This window comes from Haematobia irritans, chromosome 4 (assembly GCF_050003625.1).
Source record: "Haematobia irritans isolate KBUSLIRL chromosome 4, ASM5000362v1, whole genome shotgun sequence".
Taxonomy (NCBI): domain Eukaryota; kingdom Metazoa; phylum Arthropoda; class Insecta; order Diptera; family Muscidae; genus Haematobia; species Haematobia irritans.
In genome coordinates, this window is record NC_134400.1 from 173,042,709 (window position 1) to 173,056,581 (window position 13,873).

Consider the following 13,873-nt stretch of genomic DNA (forward strand, 5'->3'; position numbering starts at 1 on the left):
ATGTTTTGGTATAGCCCCCATATAGACCGATCTCCCGATTTTCCTTCTTGGGCTCATAGAAACCATAGTTTTTATCCAATTTGCCTGAAATTTGAAATCTAGAGGGTTTTTAGGGCCATAAATAGGTGTTACGAATATCGGTAGGGATTTTAATATATCCCCCTTATAAACCCGCCCTCCGATTTGGGACCTAGATTCTGTATGGTTTAGGTTTGTATCCGTGCATGTTTGTGGCATAGCACCCATAAAGACTGATCTCCCGACAGTAGTTGTTATCAAATTTGCGAGAAATTTTGACGGGTTTAGTTTTTATGGGTCCATTTGATAAGGCCTCCATATAGACCGATGCCACTATTTGAGGTATTGGAGGTGCATCATGAAAATTGCATGAAACTGAAAGCACAATTTCCAGATTTATTTCTTGTAATCATTTGAATAATGCGGGTAAAAATATACAGATTTTGAATTTCAAATCAAGACGTTAGTTCATCATTTTCTGGCACACCCACACGAGGTGTTTGTGGTTCGTCTAAAACTCATACAAAAATGGTTGTTCTAAATCCAGAATCTGATCTAGTCTTCCGAGGTAGAATCTTTAAATTTATCTTCGGGAAGCGTACTGGTTGAACTAGACTGCTTAGGAGAATATTTGGCATCAAACCCCCTGAAATTCTACATAGAAGCAAATTTCATCCGATCCGGATGAAATTTGGTACATGGTGTTGGTATATGGTCTCTAACAACCATGCAAAAATTGGTCCACATCGGTCAATAATTATATATAGCCCCCATATAGACCGATCCCCCGATTTGGCTTGCAGAACCTCTAAGAGAAGCAAATTTCATCCGATCCGACTGAAATTTGGTACATGGTATTGGTATATGGTCTCTAACAACCATGCAAAAATTGGTCCACATCGGTCAATAATTATATATAGCCCCCATATAGACCGCTCCCCCGATTTGGCTTGCAGAGCCTCTAAGAGAAGCAAATTTCGTCCGATCTGGCTGAAATTTGGTACATGGTGTTGGTATATGGTGTCTAACAACTATGCAAAAATTGGTCTATATCGGTCAATAATTATATATAGCCCCCATATAGACTGATCCCCCGATTTGGCTTGCGGAGCGTCTAAGAGAAGCAAATTTCATCCGATCCGCTGAAATTTGGTACATGGTGTTCATATATGGCCTCAAACACCCATGCAGAAATTTGTCGAAATCGGTCCATAATTATATATAGCCCCCATATAAACCGATCCCCAGATTTGACCTCCGGTGCCTTTTCGAGAAGCAAAATTCATCCGATCTGGGTGAAATTTGGTACGTGGTGGTAGTATATGATATTTAACAACCATGCCAAAAGTGGTCCATATCAGTCCATAATCACATATAAACCGATCCCGAATTTGGTTTTGGAGCCTCTGGGTGGAGCAAATTTCATCCGAGTCAGTTGAAATTTGGTACATTGTGCTAGTATATGGCCGTTAATAACCATGCCTAACTAGGTCCATATCGGTCTATAGTTATATATAGCCCTCAGTTAAATCGATCCCCAATCACACAAAAATTGGTCCATATCAAGTTCATAATTGTATATAGCCCCCATATAAGCGACCCCCATATTTCAATTCTGGCTCTCTACCACGTATGGACTAAGTCACAATTTAGAAAACGATCTTAAGAAGTTTTAAGATACCACAACCCACTTAATTCGATTGTGGATGACTGTCTTTCGTAGAAGTTTCTACGCAATCCATGGTGGAGGGTACATAAGATTCGGCCTGGCCGAACTTACGGCCGTATACACTTGTTTTTTTTTGATTTATAACTTGATGCCAACAATATTTATTGGAATTTTCCATTTATTTTTTTAATTTTCACACTCGTAAATTTAAATTTTATGTACCATATACCACAAAACATACATTCAGGCATAAGATCCATTTAATTACAATAACATTGAAAATGATAGGGAAATGATGGGGAAATGCATTTAAAAACTAGCGTATTACATTTTTTTATAGGTTTATTGTATTAAGTTTTATTTGTTTTAGCACCTAAAAGTATGCTCTAATGGTAAAATATAATCTTTGAGGATTTCTTTTTTGCAAAACAAACCACGAACTCTTAAGTCTAACCTGAATCCATGTTAATTAAAGCTAAACATATTTTACCAAATGACAAGAGTGACATCTAAAAGAGAAATATAATCCAGGATATTGCTTTTGTTTGAAAGTGCTATGTTATTTGCTCTGTGTCCTTTTAATATCCGATTAGAATTTTATGGTGTTCTCTTTTTGCTTAATCTATGTAGCGAATTTGCTACTCTCACTCATAGCTGTGGCAGAAATTCCTTCATGAGCACAAATCATCAACAGAATCGGCTTGAAGTAACACTCGATGCTCTCCTTTTTTCTTTGATGACTGCTTTGTTTTGCCTCCCCTATTGACCACTCCATTCTCTTCATCCATCATACGCAGTATGGTAGTCTGAAAAACAAGAACGAAACATGAAACAAGGACACAGCATAATAATAATGTGCATTTAGTTCTTAGTCACTTTCGGGAAAGTAAATAATCAATATTTATGATGGCAATGGACAAAATGAAATAACTGGTAACATTAGCTTTGGAAAACTTAATGTGGTATTTTTCAAAATATATTTAGCAGCAGTTAGAGAGAACATAAAATATCATAATTACGAATTAAGTTATGTGTATAGCATGGAATTACAATTAGTCAGAGTTTTGAATTTTTTAAATATCGTTGTTGCAATTTCCAAGATTAACAATTAACCGAAGGAGACAAAAATCACCAAAACCTGTACCAATTATCTCAAGTGACAAATTTCCATTTGGGTATAGATTTAGGTTAGGTTAGGTTAGGTGGCAGCCCGATGTATCAGGCTCACTTAGACTATTCAGTCCATTGTGATACCACATTGGTGAACTTCTCTCTTATCACTGAGTGCTGCCCGATTCCATGACAAGGGACCTCTTTTTTATAGCCACATTGCATTTAGAGAGGTTTTGAAACCCTCAGAAATGTCACCAGCATTACTGAGGTGGCATAATCCACCGCTGAAAAGCTTTTTGATGTTCGGTCGAAGCAGGAATCGAACCCACGACCTTGTGTATGCAAGTCGGGCATGCTAACCATTGCACCACGGTGGCTCCCGTGGTGCAATGGTAAATAAATAACTTGATGAAAAACTGCAATATTAAGAAATTCGAGAGATCGGTGTATATGGGGGACATACCATAACATGGACCGATACACACCACGCTCAGCACATCTATTTGTAGAGCTAAAATGCCAAATTCGAAAGATCGGTGTATATGGGGGACATACCATAACATGGACCGATACACACCACGTTCAGCACATCTATTTGTAGAGCTAAAATGCCAAATACCATAACATGGACGGATACACATAGAGTGATCAAAACCGGTGGACTGGTTTATCTTCACACACTGATTGCCATTTTCGGTGGACCGGTAGAACCGGAGTTCTCAAGCCTGAACAAATGGTTTTTGTTTTTTATATTTTCACAGTAAAATTGCCAAATTTAGACAAACACATACAGGGCATTTTAATACACAGCAATAAAAACGCTTCCAAATAGATTCAACGTAAATTTGAATCTATTGTATCCAACTTTTAAAAAATTCTCGAACTATTCTTTTCGTTGATTTCTTGTGACTATAAAATTAGATTTTTATTTTTTTATGAAAACCCGTTGAACCGGCTGTGCCGATTATTTGTTTCAAAAATACAGTTTACCGGTTTTGGAAAAATAGTCCGGTTTTTTAAAATCGACTTTAAAACTTCCGCGTTTTTGATCAATCTATATATACACCACGTTCAGCACACCTATTTGTGGTGTCAAAATTGCCTAGATTTCCAATTTTAAACAAATTGCATAAAGCCAATAAAGAAGCCCAAGAAGTGAAATCAGTAATCAGCCTATATGGGTGTTATATCAAAACAGAGACCGATAGATTTCCAATATCCGGTTTGCCACTCAATACAAAAATATTCTACCAAAATTTGAAAAATTATACCAAAAATTACCAAATTGTACCATATCTTATTTTGCAGTTTTGGTCAAATTTTTTTATACCCTCCACCATAGGATGGGGGTATATTAACTTTGTCATTCCGTTTGTAATACATCGAAATATTGCTCTAAGACCCCATAAAGTATATATATTCTGGGTCGTGGTGAAATTCTGAGTCGATCTGAGCATGTCCGTCGGTCCGTCCGTCTGTTGAAATCACGCTAACTTCCGAACGAAACAAGCTATCGACTTGAAACTTGGCACAAGTAGTTGTTATCGATGTAGGTCGGATGGTATTGAAAATGGGCCATATCGGTCCACTTTTACGTATAGCCCCCATATAAACGGACCCCCAAATTTGGCTTGCGGGGACTCTAAGAGGAGCAAATTTCGTCCGATCCGGCTGAAATTTGGTACGTGGTGTAAGTATATGGTCTCTAACAACTATGCAAACTTGGTCCACATCGGTCAATAATTATATATAGACCCCATATAAACGCACCCCCAAATTTGGCTTGCGGGGACTCTAAGAGAAGCAAATTTCATCCGATCCGGCTGAAATTTGGTAAGCGGTGTTAGTTTATGGTCTCTAACAACCATGCAGGAATTGGTCCACAACGGTCCATAATTATATGTAGCCCCCATATAAACCGATCACCAGATTTGAATTCCGGGGCCTCTTGGAAGACCAAAATTCATCTGATTCAGTTGAAATTTGGTACGTGGTGTTAATATATGGCCTCAAACACCCATGCAAAAATTGGTCGAAATCGGTCCATAATTATATATAGCCCCCATATAAACCGATCCCCAGATTTGACCTCCTGTGCTTTTTGGAGAAGCAAAATTCATCCGATCTGGTTGAAATTTGGTACGTGGTGGTAGTGTATGATATTTAACAGCCATGCCAAAAGTGGTCCATATCAGTCCCGAGATTTGGTTTTGGAAGAGCAAATTTCATCCGAGTCAGTTGAAATTTGGTACATTGTGCTATTATATGGCTATATAGTTATATATAGCCCTATAGTTATATATAGCTGAGGGACCCTCAGATTTGGCTTGTGGAGCCTCTAACGGAAGCATATTTCATCCGATCCGGCTGAAATTTGATACATGGTATTGGTATATGGTCTCTAACAACCGTGCAAAAATTGGTCCACATCGGTCCATAATTATATATAGCGCCCATATAAACCGATCCCCAGATTTGGGTTGCGGAGCCTCAAAGAGAAGCAAATTTCATCCAATCCGGTTGTAATTATATATAGGCCCCATATAAAACGTTCTCCAGATTTGACCTCCGAAGCCTCTTGGAGGAGCAAAATTCATCCGATCCGGTTCAAATTAGGAACGTGGTGTTAGTATATGGTCGCTAAGGACCATACCAAAATTGGTCCAATCACACAAAAATTGGTCCATATGGGTTCATAATCATGGTTGCCACTAGAGCCAAAAATAATCTACCAAAATTTTATTTCTATAGAAAATTTTGTAAAAATTTTATTTCTATAGAAAATTTTGTTCAAATTTTATTCGGTTCATAATCATGGTTGCCACTCGAGCCAAAAATAATCTACCAAGATTTTATTTCTATAGAAAATTTTGTCAAAAGTTTATTTCTATAGAAAATTTTGTTAAAATTTTATTTCTGTAAAAATTTTTGTCAAAATTTTCTTTCTATAGAAAATTTTGTCAAAATTATTATTTCTATAGAAAATTTTGTGAAAATTTTATTTCTATAGAAAATTTTATTAAAATTTTATTTCTGTAGAAAATTTTGTCAAACTGTCAAACTGAATTATATACGTATTGGATCGATCTGTTTTGATTTAATATATACAACGTATGGACTTACATACAATTTAGAAGATGGTGTTAGGAGGTTTTAAGATACCTTGCCATCGGCAAACGTTACCGCAACTTAAGTAATTCGATTGTGGAATGCAGTGTTTAGAAGAAGTTTCTACGCAATTCATGATGGAGGATACATAAGCTTCAGCCTGGCCGAACTTACGGCCGTATATACTTGTTTTTTTTTTTGGTTTTTGATAGGATTTTCAATTTCTTGGCGTAATCACGATTTAACCTGCTTTTCGATCTATAACCTGATTTCTTTGTACTGAAATTCTTGACAAATTTTATACATAGGTTTTATAGAAGAGTTATTGAAGTACTTCTTAGATGGAGGGGACAATTTTGCAATATCTACCAAAACACCAAGAATTCTACCAATCTACCAAAGTGTAAAAAAATCTACCACGTTTGGTAGAATTCTATAAACTGTGGCAACCGTGGTTGTGGATAAAAATTTTGATCCTAAAAATTCGATTTCATAATCTTATAACATATATATTTTCTTAATTATAGCGTATCATAGAATATATGGCTAATTTAACGTCTTTATTTCTTTCTCATTTGTTTTCGTATAGAATTCAAATTTAAATATTAATGAATAAATACCAAAAATAGCCATCATACTTTTATGAACTGTGAACACAAATACATACCTACATATATACACACATAGATATATAATTGAGATAGACATACAAGCACAGATTCCTTTTTATTTACATACCTGGTCTGAGCAATCCATGGGAGCCACTGAAATATCACGCACAGCACGAAATTTTCCACAATTGTTTATGTGTTCATTCTCCAGTCGAAAATAATTCCAAATGAAACGCCGGAACACTTCCAATGGACTAAGCAATGTTACCATGACATCTCCCTCCATGTATCCGGCCTCAATTAAGCTCATTGACACCGTCCAAGCGAACCGCAATATTAAATCTTCAATTATGCCAAAGTAATAGAACCACTGGTTGGTTGTTTGGTGGAACAGGCAATTTACCACAACGGCACGACAGCAGGACATTTTGAGAGCGAAAGAAAGAAATTAAATATATTTATTTTTTTTTGTTTTTTAGTGGCAGACGTGTTTTTGCCGAGACCAAAACAAGAAGATGATGGCAATAAAAAGGACAATGCTTCACCATATTAGAAAAGCAAAAAAATGTTTTCCATTAGAGACATTTTGTTAATGCATGGATTTGAGAGACACTCCAGCTTTACTTGGGTCTGGTTGGGGAAAATAGCATTTAAGTTTTATTGCTTCTTTAAGACAAATAAATTAATTTTATGTAATTTAAATGATTTTGTCATATAATCCCAAGGAAGTAGAATGATTTCAAAAGCTTACAAATTAAAATCAGGGAAAAGTTTTCAAAACAAATAGAAACATAGCCTAAAGTGTTTGTAGCACATCGAAATATTGGTCTTAGACCTCAAAATGTCTATAACATATATTCTTAACACACCCAGAAAAAAGTACCTTCGGAAATAATGGAAAAAATCACCAATTTAGTTTTTATACCCACCACCATAGGATGGGGGGTATATTAACTTTGTCATTCCGTTTGTAATACATCGAAATATTGCTCTAAGACCCCATAAAGTATATATATTCTGGGTCGTGGTCAAATTCTGAGTCGATCTGAGCATGTCCGTCCGTCCGTCCGTCTGTTGAAATCACGCTAACTTCCGAACGAAACAAGCTATCAACTTGAAACTTGGCACAAGTAGTTGCTATTGATATAGGTCGGATGGTATTGCAAATGGGCCATATCGGTCCACTTTTACGTATAGCCCCCATATAAACGGACCCCAAAATTTGGCTTGCGAGGCCTCTAAGAGAAGCAAATTTCATCCGATCCGGCTGAAATTTGGTACATGGTGTTAGTATATGGTCTCTAACAACCATGCAAAAATTGGTCCACATCGGTGCATAATTATATATAGCCCCCATATAAAACGATCCCCCGATTTGGCTTGCGAGGCCCCTAAGAGAAGCAAATTGCATCCGATCCGGCTGAAATTTGGTACATGGTGTCAATATATGGTCTCTAACAACCATGCAAAAATTGGTCCACATCGCTCCATAATTATATATAGCCCCCATATAAACCGATCCCCCGATTTGGCTTGCGAGGCCTCTAAGATCCGATCCGGCTGAAATTTGGTACATGGTGTTAGTATATGATCTCTAACAACCATGCAAAAATTGGTCCACATCGGTCCATAATTGTATATAGCCCCCATATAAACCGATCCCCCGATTTGGCTTGCGAGGCCGCTAAGAGAAGCAAATTTCATCCGATCCGGCTGAAATTTTGTACGTGATGTTAGTATATGGTCTATAACAACCATGCAAATATTGGTCCACATCGGTTTATAATTATATATAGCCCCCATATAAACCGATCACCAGATTTGACCTCCGGAACCTCTTGGAAGACCAAAATTCATCTGATTCAGTTGAAATTTGGTACGTGGTGTTATTATATGGCCTCAAACTCCCATGCAAAAATTGGTCGATATCGGTCCATAATTATATATAGGCCCCATATAAACCGATCCCCAGATTTGACCTCCAGAGCCCCTTGGAAGAGCAAAATTCTTGCCATTCGGTTGAAATTTGGTACGTGATGTTAGTATATGGTATCCAACAACCATGTAGGAATTGGTTCCTATCAGTCCATAATTATAGCTCCCATATAAACCGATCCCCAGATTTGACCTCCGGTGCCTTTTGGAGAAGCAAAATTCATCCGATCTGCTTGAAATTTGGTACGTGGTGGTAGTATATGATATTTAACAACCATGCCAAAAGTGGTCCATATCAGTCCATAATCGTACATAGCCCCATATAAACCGATCCCGAGATTTGGTTTTGGAACCTCTTGGAGGAGCAAATTTCATCCGAGTGAGTTGAAATTTGGTACATTGTGCTAGTATATGGTCGTTAACAACCATGCCTAACTAGGTCCATATCGGTCTATAGTTATATATGGCCCTCAGATAAATCGATCCCCAATCACACAAAGATTGGTCCATATCAAGTTCATAATTGTATATAGCCCCCATATAAGCGACCCCCATATTTCAATTCTGGCTCTCAACGTACAAAAAGTCCATATCGATTCGTAATTATTTGTAGACTTAACTATACATAACTTTTTTGTCTAATATATACCATGTATGGACTAAATCACAGTCTTTCGTAGAAGTTTCTACGCAATCCATGGTGGTGGGTACATAAGATTCGGCCTGGCCGAACTTGCGGCCATATGTACTTGTTTTCATTTCATTTAAGTTACACTGAAAAAAATATTGTCGTGAGGCCAAGGTTAGGTTAGGTTAAAGTGGCAGCCCGATTAAGATTCAGGCTCACTTAGACTATTCAGTCCATTGTGAGGCCAAAGATTTCATGTCCTTAAAATACGAATGCAAATTTTGCTTAGCATAGAAGACCCATTTCTCTAATATAAAGTTTATTTCCTCGTCCAGAAGTCGATAAACTTTTCAGTGAAGTCGTATTGTCCTTATAATTAAGTAATTTTACTTCAAAATGGTTATCATAACATGAAAGAAAATTTTTAGCTTTTCTTTCAAGTTTAATAATTCAGAAAAATTCTTTAATATTCATGAAATTGTCTTTCAATTTGTTGTCTTTTTGCATCTTGACTACAAAGCAAAAAATCATTCAAAAATAGGACATGTTGTTCAACACTTTATTTTAAAGACGTTTTTACTTGAAACAACAGCATAAATTCTACCTGAAGTCTAGTCTGAGTTTGGAAAATAAAGTTGTCGTTAACACGTTTTTAAGGGAAAAAAACGAAAAAATAAAATTTTCTTCCTAGAAGAAAGTACACAAAACCCAAATTTAAAAGAGAATTGGGTCTTAAAAGTATCCTTACTTGTATTCTCCGCTTATTAGGCTCGGAATCAATACCAAAATTGTTAAAGTAAAGACAAAATCTTTGGAACCGGTCATCCATTTTTTTCAGTGTAAGTTTTGGTTTAAAATAAAAAAATTTACTTGATTCCCTAAAACTGGAAATACCCTACGGGAAATTACTAGAGGACTGGTAACGATGCTCCAGTTTATCGCAATTTTTAAATTTTCATATCATTTATTAATTTTTCTACTCTATTGAGGCTCCGCGAGCCCCAAAGAAATATGGCACCAAAATGGAAAAGAAATATTGCCCAAAGTTTTGAGGTTTTGTTTCATATAAAGCCTCGTTTTGAGTATGCAATGAAACACCCCTTCGGCAAATTGGATGTAAATTGCCAGTTGCGGACCTATTACAGGACTGGTACCATTGTTTCAGTTAGTACCCTACGGGAAATGGATAAACCACAGGACCGGTACAGGACTAGTCCCTGGTGTGCATGGACCAGTCCTAGTTCTGGTCAAGACGTATGGAAGGGACCGGTCCCTTTAACATGGGTTTGTCATTGACGGGGTAAATTTGCACTTTAGGACACGTCTTGGACTCGTTCCTTAGGACACGTCCTGGGACATTTTAGTAGTAGCACTCCATAGACCGGTCCTTATGAACCAGTCTCTAACAAACTCTTAGGAATCTGTTTCAGTTTGGTTATCCGAATCGCACCAGAAATGAAAAACCTTTGAAATAAATTGAACAATAGATTATTCTGATAATTCTACTTCACTAAATGTGTAGATCCAATAAGATTTTTATATCAAGCGAGTATGAAAATCATTAAATTATGACTATTTAAAAACTTCGACAAACTGGTTCACCGGTACCAGTCCTGTGATAGGTCCATCAGTAGCAATTTCCACCAATTTCCCATAGGGTCGCAATTTTTAAAATGTCATATAATTTATTTATATTTATATTGGATCTTCACATTTATTCAAATACAATTATTAAACTAATCTATTGTTCGACATATTCCAAAAGTTCTTCCTTTCTGGTGCCAGAGTTCCGCAGAGTTAATGATAATCTGTCTACGACGTAATCTTACACTGGAAAAAAAGCATGCCCGGTTCCAAAGATTTTGTCTTTACTTTAAAAAATTTGGTATTGATTCCGAGCCAAAGAAGCGAAGAATACAAGTAAGGATACTTTTAAGACACAATTCTCTTTTAAATTTGGGTTTTGTGTACTTGCTTCTAGGAAGCAAATTTTAATTTTTCGCTTTCTCATCTTTTTTTCTTCATACGCTATCAAATTCCTTTAAAAACGAGTTAACAACAACTTTATTTTCCAAATTCAGACGAGCCTTCCAGTAGAAATTATGCTATGTTTCAAGTAAAAAACTTCTTTAAAATAAAGTTTTGAAAAACATGTCCTATATTTGAACGATTTTTTGCTTTGTAGTCAAGATACAAAAAGACAACTAATTTAAAGACAATTTCATTAAATTTAAAGAATATTTCTGAATTGTTAAAGTCAGGTTGACCTTAGCCCAAATATGTTTTCTTTCATGTTATGATACCCATTTTTAATTCAAATCACATAATTATAAAGACAATACGACTTCATTGAAAAGTTTATCGACTTTTGGACAAGGGAAAAAACTTTATATTAGAGAAATGCGTCTTCTATGCTAAGCAAAATTTGCATTCGTATTTTAAAGACACGAAATCTTTGACATCACGACAATATTTTTTTCAGTGTAGAAAGTTGTGCCACGATGGATCCTTTGGAATGAGTCCAAATCATTATTTTATTTTATTTCCAGCAAAATCGTTTTTTATTTCGCAATTGAAACAAGTATATACGGCCGTAAGTTCGGCCAGGCCGAAGCTTATGTACCCTCCATCATGGATTGCGTAGAAACTTCATCTAAACACTGCCATCCACAATCGAATTACATAAGTTGCGGTAACGCTTGCCGATGGCAAGGTATCTTAAAACCTCCTAACACCATCTTCTAAATTGAATGTAAGTCCATACGTGGTATATATTTAATCAAAAAAGATCGATCCAATATGTATATAATTCAGTTTGACAAAGTAGACATAAAATTTTGACAAAATTATCTACAGAAATAAAATTTTAACAAAATTTTCTATAGAAATAAAATTTTCACAAAATTTTCTATAGAAATACAAATTTTGACAAAATTTTCTATAGAAAGGAATTTTTGACAAAAATTTCCACAGAAATAAAATTTTAACAAAATTTTCTATAGAAATAAACTTTTGACAAAATTTTCTATAGAAATAAAATCTTGGTAGATTATTTTTGGCTCGAGTGGCAACCATGATTATGAACCGAATAAAATTTGAACAAAATTTTCTATAGAAATAAAATTTTGACAAAATTTTCTATAGAAATAAAATGTTGACAATGATGAAAATTTTATTATGAACCTAATAAAATTTTAACAAAATTTTCTCTAGAAATAAAATTTTGACAAAATTTTCTATAGAAATAAAATTTTGACAATTTGAACCGGATCGGATGAATTTTGCTCCTCCAAGAGGCTCCGGAGGTCAAATCTGGAGAATGTTTTATATGGGGGCTATATATAATTATGGACCGGTATGGACCAATTCTGGCACGGTTGTTAAAGATCATATACTAACACCATGTTCCAAATTACAACCGGATTGGATGAAATTTGCTTCTCTTGGAGACTTCGCAAGCCAAATCTGGGGATCGGTTTATATGGGGGCTATATATAATTATGAACCGATGTGAACCAATTTTTGCATGGTTTTTAGAGACCATATACCAATACCATGTACCAAATTTCAGGCGGATCGGATGAAATTTGCTTCTCTTGGAGACTTCGCAAGCCAAATCTGAGGATCGGTTTATATGGGGGCTATATATAATTATGAACCGATGTGGACCAATTTTTGCACGGTTGTTAAAGACCATATACCAATACCATGTACCAAATTTCAGCCGGATCGGATGCAATTTGCTCCTCTTTGAGGCTTCGCAAGCCAAATCTGGAGATCGGTTTATATGGGGTCTATATATAATTATGGACCGATGTGGACCACTTTTTGCATCATTGTTAGAGACCATATACCAACACCATGTACCAAATTTCAGCCGGATCGGATGAAATATGCTTCTCTTAGGGGCTCCACAAGCCAAATCTGGGGATCGGTTTATATGGGGGCTATATATAATTATGGACCGATGTGGACCACTTTTTGCATGATTGTTAGAGACCATATACCAACACCATGTACCAAATTTCAGCCGGATCGGATGAAATATGCTTCTCTTAGGGGCTCCACAAGCCAAATCTGGGGATCGGTTTATATGGGGGCTATATATAATTAAGCACCGATATGGACCAATTTTTGCATGGTTGTTAGAGACCATATACCAACACCATGTACCAAATTTCAGCCGGATCGGATGAAATATGCTTCTCTTAGAGGCTCCACAAGCCAAATCTGAGGGACCCTTTATATGGGGGCTATACGTAAAAGTGGACCGATATGGCCCATTTTCAATACCATCCGACCTACATCGATAACAACTGCTTGTGCCAAGTTTCAAGTCGATAGCTTGTTTCGTTCGGAAGTTAGCGTGATTTCAACAGACGGACGGACGGACGGACGGACGGACATGCTTAGATCGACTCAGAATTTCACCACGACCCAGAATATATATACTTTATGGGGTCTTAGAGCAATATTTCGATGTGTTACAAACGGAATGACAAAGTTAATATACCCCCATCCTATGATGGAGGGTATAAAAATAGATTTTGTTCGAATGAAAAGGTTCTAAAAAATTCGCGCTAATTTTTAATTAATTTTTTTTTCAATTCGGATGCTCAAAAAGAGACATGTTCTTAAGAGGTTGCCCAAGACAGGGTCATGAGGATCTGTGTTTGGGGTGGTTCTACTTATCTGTCTCAGGACTTGTCTTATGGAATCACGTCAAGTTATATTCCTCTGAAGTGTAAACTTATAAAAGCTAAATAAATAAACATTTGCTAATAACTCAAA

The 13,873-nt window shown here is 36.2% G+C and overlaps 1 protein-coding gene across 1 annotated transcript in view; it reads right to left on the reverse strand.

Annotated features, from left to right (window-relative positions):
• Positions 1-2,011: 2,011 nt before the first annotated feature.
• The window catches only part of PXo (P[[i]]-sensitive XPR1 orthologue), a 39,294-nt gene continuing 27,432 nt past the window's right edge, over positions 2,012-13,873 (reverse strand). The window contains exons 5-6 of the mRNA XM_075306129.1: positions 6,647-6,889; positions 2,012-2,493 (exon numbers count right to left, since the gene is read on the reverse strand). Coding sequence (XP_075162244.1) covers positions 2,359-2,493; positions 6,647-6,889 — 378 coding nt within the window. The 3' untranslated portion in view covers positions 2,012-2,358. The remainder of the gene's footprint in view (positions 2,494-6,646; positions 6,890-13,873) is intronic.